The 7,608-nt window shown below is 45.2% G+C and overlaps 1 protein-coding gene across 3 annotated transcripts in view; it reads left to right on the forward strand.

Annotated features, from left to right (window-relative positions):
• Btbd9 (BTB domain containing 9) overlaps positions 1-7,608 on the forward strand; it is a 364,895-nt gene that overhangs the window by 54,548 nt on the left and 302,739 nt on the right. For all 3 annotated transcript variants that reach the window (XR_004112166.1, XM_031346710.1, XM_031346712.1), the window contains exons 5-6: positions 2,555-2,774; positions 6,016-6,135. Coding sequence is in view for 2 of the 3 variants with exons in the window: in XM_031346710.1 (XP_031202570.1) it covers positions 2,555-2,774; positions 6,016-6,135 (340 nt within the window). In the remaining variant the exon portion in view is untranslated. The remainder of the gene's footprint in view (positions 1-2,554; positions 2,775-6,015; positions 6,136-7,608) is intronic.

Genomic DNA, 7,608 nt, shown 5'->3' on the forward strand with positions numbered 1-7,608 from the left:
GAAGCCTCCAGTGTAGATGATGTCATAGACCTCGACACTGACCTCAGTTGTGAGATTAGTGATGAAGCATCCAGTGTGTATGACTTCATAGACCTTGACACTGACCTCAGTTGTGAGATTAGTGATGAAGCATCCAGTGTGTATGACTTCATAGACCTAGACACTGACCTTAGTTGTGAGATCAGTGATGAAGTACCTGTGTAGATGACTTCATAGACCTAGACACTGACCTTAGTTGTGAGATCAGTGATGAAGCCTCCTGTGTAGATGACGTCATAGACCTAGACACTGACCTCAGTTGTGAGATCAGTGATGAAGCCTCCTGTGTGGATGATGTCATAGACCTAGACACTGACCTCAGTTGTGAGATCAGTGATGAAGCCTCCTGTGTGGATGATGTCATAGACCTAGACACTGACCTCAGTTGTGAGATTACTGAGGGGAGGGGCTTGGGAGAACCTCCTCATCTCCCATTTCTCCCTTTCTAGTAATTGTTTTTTACCCTTGTTCTATAGGCTATAAAGCGTAAGTTTTTCTTAATGGCTATAAAATAGCATTATAAATCACAAGTGTAGAGAAAATTACGATTGCTGTTCATGATCTTGCTCAGGCCCTGCTGCCACTTGTTATTTTTAAGAGTTTTTCTCTTCATGCAGAGAGATACAGGTACTAAGAATACTTATGAAAAAAATAATCCTTACCATTTGAACATTTTCGTAATTTAAATTTTTCCAGGATTATTTTTCCTTTTAAATTCATTATTGAACTATGGATTTTGAAGGAAAAAAGCCCATGGAGCTGTATTTTTATCTAGCAGAGCACTCATATTCCAGCAGCCACAGGGGAGTCTCTACTTGTATAGATGATCTTCAGCGCGGAGTGAAGAATGCTCTCAGGGAATGAACCTGTTGAGAATGGCTGGAAAGCGCTTGAGGGCTCTCAAGGGAAACTTCAAAAGAAAACTTCGACCTGTGATAAACTTTCATTTCTACTTTAGATTTCAGCTATAACCACTTGAAACTCTTGTACCTAGTATATTATTCAGAGTCTGATAGATTTTAGTAGCAAAGGACGGTGGCTTCAGTTTCCAAGCTTGGGGCTTGTTACATCCTTCCCTCTGTGGTTCAGTTTTAACCTGTGCTGTCAGAGCTGTGTGTGACAGTCCCCTCAGATTTTGCTTTCAAAGGAGGAGCGGAGCCTTATACTAAGGGTGGGGCCCTCTGGGGTCTGTGGTCAGCTCTGCTGCTTGCTGGGCATAGAGTCCATTGAGCTCTCGGTGCTTCCCGCTTCTTGCCTGTGGTGGCTGCAGTTTTACACTGTGCTCTGAGGATTAGTGTGAGGACCGATTGAAGGAATTGGTATCTGTCAGATGCTTACAGCAGTGCGTGTGCGGGGCACAGAGAACGGCCACAGTTGGCACACAATGTTCTGCTGCCACTCCAGCTGCCGAGCAGTACCGGGCAGTTTTGCCGACTCCTCTCACTCTGTCACCTTTGCTCTTAGCTCCCTGTGTCCTCTTGTGGACCCACTGTCTTTCCTTGTCTTCATTTGAAAACTTTGGCAAAACCCGTTTCCCACCGTCTCTGCAATGCTGAGTCCTTCCTGTCTGTCCCTTGTGCATCTGAAAAGTCTCATTTTCCTTTTATACAGTGCAGCCAAGATGTGTGTGCACTGTGGGAGCTCGGGGTTTCCGTGTGGTAGAACTACCAGGGTAGTGCTCTTACATATGTGTGTAATACAGTAATGCCTGTTTCTTCAAGAACATACTGTGTGCTTTACAAACATCATCTCAGTCTCTACAGAGAACATGTAGGGGACAGGTGTTGTGCTCTTAAGAAATTGAAGTTGACATTAAGAAATGACATGGCCAGCTCAGAGTACAGCCTTGATTTAAATACAGTCTCTGAACATGTTTATGCAGCCTCCATGGGGAGTGCCAGTCTCCCCTGGAGTCAGCACTGGAGACACCCTCCCTACCCGGGAAGCATGATCATACAGAGTACTTCAAAGTCCCAGACGAACCTCAATGGAGAGAGGATTCTGATGGCAAGCAAACACCCAAGTCATGTGTATTTTCTTAAATAGCATCTTATTTTCTCAGCTTGGAAACTGATTAATTTTGTCTGTATGTGACCAACAGCGACTTCCCTGGGACTTCTCCTCCTCTGCCTGCTGGCTTTACACCTGTCCTCAGTGGACGGCAGGTCCGGGCCATCCCCATAGGCCTTTGTTGTTCTGCAGATGTTAAGTTGAACCTGCTAACAGGATGAGTTGAGCGCAGAGGTTCCACTTGTCCCACTGCTTGTGTTTCTAGTATGAACTCTCTCAGTAATGCTTAGTGCCTGGCTCACTGTGGTAGTGACATTCCGTTTCGAATGCCGAACGCTATCTTAGTCTTAGTGGACACTATATTTTCACCTTCATAGACTTCCTGTGCAGCTGAAAATCAGACACAGGTACTGAAGTCAGCTAGAATGCTAGCAGCTCACCTTCCCCTCACTACCTACAATGATTCAGAGTAACCGGACACTTGCCCCTTCTATTCCAACTGTAGTACCTGAAGAAAACATTGCAACTATGAAGTACGGGGCCCAGGTTGTGAAAGGAGAGCTGAAGTCGGCCTTGCTGGATGGTGACACCCAAAACTATGACTTGGATCATGGCTTTTCCCGGCACCCCATCGATGATGACTGCCGCTCCGGCATTGAGATCAAGCTTGGCCAGCCATCCATTATAAACCACATTCGTCTACTCCTATGGGACCGTGACAGCCGGTGAGTCCTTCCTGTCTCGAGGAAGCTGATGTACTTTCTGGAGAGGACCTGACTTTTTGGTCGTCTGCTTTGGCTCCTCTCCCCTTTTCTCTCCTCACTGGCAGAAGGAGGAAGTTTATTGAGAGAGGGGCCTGTCTTAGGGTTACCGTTGCTGTGATGAACACCGTGGCCAGAGGTACTTGGGGAGGAGAGGGTTCATCTGGCTTACACTTCCACATGACCAGAGAGTTACCAGGTGGGAACTAAAGCGGGCAGCAGCCTGGAGGCAGGAGCTGACTGACCTAGAGGCCATGGGGGAGTGAGTGCTGCTGACTGGCTTGCTAGGCCTGCTTCTTAGAGAACCCAAGTGCCCCTGCCAAGGGATGGCCCCGCCCACAGTGGGCTTGGCCCTGGGCCCTCCCCCATCACTAATTAAGAAAACGCCCTACAGCTGGATCTTAAGGAGACATTTTCTCAATTGAGGTGCCCTTTTTCAGATGACTCTAGCTTGTGTCAAGTGCCAGAATACTAGCCAGACAAGGAAGTGGCCAGAGAACCAGAAAGGACCTTAGATGCTCAGAGACCGTGGGCTTTGGTTTTACAGATTTAAATGACTTATTTCTTTATGTACATTCTGCTATTTCTCCTGAAAATTAGTTCTAGGAGAAGAGTTTAAAAGTTAGATTTCTTTAAAAAACATATTTTTGACCTTTTTAATTTTTAATGTTTTTATATTTTATTTGTGTGTTTTGTATTTTATTGTGTGTTTTGCCTGCATGAATGTCTGTGCATCATGTACTCTCAGAGGCCAGAAGAAGGCAGTGGATTCCCTCGGACTGGTTTTTCAGATAGTTGTGAGCCACCAGATGTGTGCTGGGAATCCAACAGGCCTCCTCTGGAAGAGTAGCCTATTCTCTTATCTCTCCAGCCTCCTTTTTTCCCTCCTATACAAGCACTGAATGAGTATTCATTTGGAAAAATGCAGAAAAGCACATAGCAGAAAATATAAATTGCTAGTAATTTCATCACGACCAATGATTGAAATCTGTATGTCTCTAACTTGTATTTGTTATCTATCTCATCTATCCGGACATAATACAGAATCTTCACATCGCTTCACAAAACATAGATTGGCTATACTAGAAATTTAACTCTGCTGTTTACATTGTTTTCTTTTTAGGCAGAGTCTTAATAATTTGCCTTGCCTAATCTCAAACTCGAAATCCTGCCCGGGTTTCCCAGGTTCTGGAATTACAGATATGTGTGCTCCACTGCACCTGGCTTTAATTTCATGTTTCAGTTACTACATTTTAAACATGGCAGTAGTTTTGAAATGTTATCTGGCATCCTTCCATATAGGTGAACATTATTTATTTGGTTCCTTACATATTAGACATTATGAATGCTTTTAAAATGCATATCTTCCTATGGCTGAGGAGATTGTCTTTAAGTGTATAGCTAAGCATCCTTGGAATAGATTGCAGGCTGTGAGAAAAGTGGGGTGGGCTTCAGGCCATGATGCACACCCCGCTTCCCACAGCTCCAGGAGCACCTCCCTTCCAGCAAGTGCCATGGTTGATGACGCATGCGGTGGCAGGAGCACAGGGACAGTGACAGCAGAATAGTCTCCAGTGTTGCTCACCTTTAGCCTAAGACCCACCCAACCTGCTGGGCCTTTTTGGGTCTGGGCCTGTCAACGCAGTAGTAATAATGTTATGGCTCAAGCACATGGAAGGAAGAGAGTGTGCCTTGTTGGCACACTGGTGACCATCTTGGGGTTTTTTTTTTTGGCCATTTGAGAGCCATGCTTGAAGGAATCTTTTTAAGGTGAAAGTCAGCATTTGTATATGCAGTGTCTTTGAGATCCCTAGGTAATTGTTCTCTGTTCTGTTTTTATTAAGAATATATTCCACTGGAGAGATGGCTCAGTAGTTAGATCACATACTGCCCTTACAGAGGGCTGGAGCTTGATTGCCAGCACTCATGTTAGACAGCTCACAAGTACCTGTAACTCAAGCGCCAGGAGCTTGGCTGCCTCCTTCTGGCTTCTTCAGGCAGTATGCACACGTACACATGCATGAACATACTCGCTCATACATACACTTTAAAATAAATCTTTAAAAAAAAGTTTATTTTCTGGTATGTATCTTGGTGGATATTTGAAGCATAATTGACAGAGGTTGGAGTTAATTCATGTCTCATTTCCAAGAGTCCCTGGTTAATAATAACAACGTGATAATAGTATTTATATTGTACTTTCATTGCTTGTGTATGGTAGGCTTTCCAAAGGCTTTCCATATTGCATTCATCTAATTAATAATGAAATTGGTATAAAGATGATAAAGGCAGGGCTAATGTGCTTGAACCTGGAAGCACTGCTTTTTGTTTCCGGGATGTTTACTGTTTATGGGCCACTTGGTTTTAGCATCTCTATTCCCCTCACAGGAGCCTTAGCCTCGCCACATTCTTTTCTCACACACATTGCTACATTTGAAGCAAAGGTGAAAAATTCAAAATCTTAAGCCAAAAAGATTGTGATGTGTGGTAAAATTATATCCCACATTACTGATAACCCAGAGAGGTTCAATAAAAGGTTATAACCAGTTTGAGACTGAGCGATAAAATGAATGGGAGTTGAGAGGACAGCAGAAAATGAGGGGACGACACAAAATAAGCTGACCTTTTCTGGTCACAACTGTGGGCAGCAGGCTGACATTTATGATCACCTAAATCTTCCAAGACTGTTCCTGTTGATATTACAGTCCAAGTAATAACTGCATCTCACATTTAAATTTGGCTCATGACAAGGAAATCCAGATTTGTTCAGGATGGGTCCCGCATGTAATGGGCCTGGGCGGCTGACTCGGGGGATGATGGGCTGTTCTCATTACCTCCGGTTATTAGCTGCAAGCCTTACGCTGCATCCAAAAGAAACAAGCCTTCTCTGTTCACCCATGCCTTTTCAGAGTGCCCTGCTAGGAGACTGAGAGGTAGCTGGGGGATCTGGCCTCTATGGAGAACCAGTCCGCCATTCCACGTAGGTTTCCCCATGGAGAAGGGAGGGCACCCACTCACCTGCTTCAGTACATTGGGTAAATTCTGCAATAGAGGTTTTTCTTTTCTATAGTTTTCATTATTACCTGAACTTGATAAATGCGCCAGTGGAACAGAGCAGCTGATTAGTGACTTGTACGAGCTGGCTCCTCTTCATGGTTTCCTCCAGTTCTGTGACTCTAGCCCATGCTCTCTTGTTACTCCACAGCTCTTATTCCTACTTTATTGAAGTGTCCATGGATGAACTTGATTGGATCAGAGTGATAGATCATTCACATTACCTGTGTCGGTCTTGGCAAAAGTTGTATTTCCCAGCCCGTGTCTGCAGGTGAGTGCTCACTGTTATTCATTTTTGTCTTTATTTAAAGACATTTGTAGTTTGAGAAAGTTTGTGGAGGCTGCTCACAAAACAACACAACACAAAACAAAAACCACAAAATAACAATGAAAAACTAGAAAATAAAATCCAAAACAAAAACCTGAGTGTGTGGCACGCACTGTGGAGCTGTCCAGCGTGTTTTGTTCCATGTTTTCTTGTGGACACGTGAAGCCTGTGAAGATACAGGTAACGCCTGGGAGGTAGAAGTGCCCTTTGCACTCACTGTTGTCTACACAGAGAATGCAGTTCTGGTTGGAGAGAGTGCTGCTTCCTAACATCCAGGGACGATTGCTCTGAAGGCTTCCTGGTGGTTCCCAGAGCCAGCAGGAGCCCTGGATGCTCGTGTCCACATCGCGTCTGGACAGCATAGATGTCATAAGTGGGGTCAGACAAAGGCGCGGGCTGGCTCGACTGGCCGGCTTGGCTGGCTGGCTTTGTGCTCGCACCCTTCCCCAGCTCAGGACGAGCGCATTCTGTTGTTTGGCAGCCCTAAGGTAAGGCTGTTTTAGAGACTCTGCTAATAGTTTATATTCTTCTTTAGGTCAAACCATATTCTAACCATCAATAGTCATCCTGCAAGACAGGCATGAAACCAGGAGCTGGAAAGGTGGAAAAGGCGGAAAATGGGCTCCTTAGTGAGGTGTGGAGGGAAGAGAAATAATGGGTGCAGACAGGGAGAATGTGGAGCTACCCTATTCATCATCCACCCCACAGCCCCCCATGCCAGATGTCACCCACCCTAACTTTTAGCTGTGACTGACACGGAGTGAGTGAGTGAGCATGACCCTTGGTCTGAACTCATGGTTAACTTAGAACAAGAATTTCACAGTAACCTTTAAGCTACTAGGATAGTAAAAAATATTGCCTACATTTTTATTATGGGCGTTGACTGGACACAATATTGTTACCCAGGGATCCTCTTCCGTGAAAATGAAGAAAATCAATTTCGTTTCCCAAAGAGGGACCAAAGTGTCTCCATCTGGCAGTTGTTCTTTTACCCACAGGAGTTTTGAATGGATTAAAGTAAGAGGGACAAGAAATTGAATGAAGATGCTGTGTCTCGGGGCTGCTTGGGGAATTATAGGGACCTGCTATGGAGGAGGAGGAGGAGGAGGAGGAGGAGGAGGAGGAGGAGAAGTCTTCACTGGCTCAGGTTATAATGGTTGCAGCAGATTGAAAAATAAGCAGCGTGCCAGCCTAAGCATTTGGTGTGGGCGGCGGCACAGTGCTTCATGTGTAATTAGAGGCAATAGGAGCATGACTCCTGAGCAGAGAGCTCTGCTCTCTTCCTCAGAACTCCAGCCAGGAGTGAGACCTGCCTTCAGTCAGGATCTCCAGCTCTTAGAAACAGGATTTCTCTGGGCAGTGGTGGCACATGCCTTTAATCCCAGCACTTGGGAGGCAGAGGCAGGCGGATTTCTG

This window comes from Mastomys coucha, unplaced genomic scaffold, assembly GCF_008632895.1.
Source record: "Mastomys coucha isolate ucsf_1 unplaced genomic scaffold, UCSF_Mcou_1 pScaffold3, whole genome shotgun sequence".
Lineage (NCBI taxonomy): Eukaryota > Metazoa > Chordata > Mammalia > Rodentia > Muridae > Mastomys > Mastomys coucha.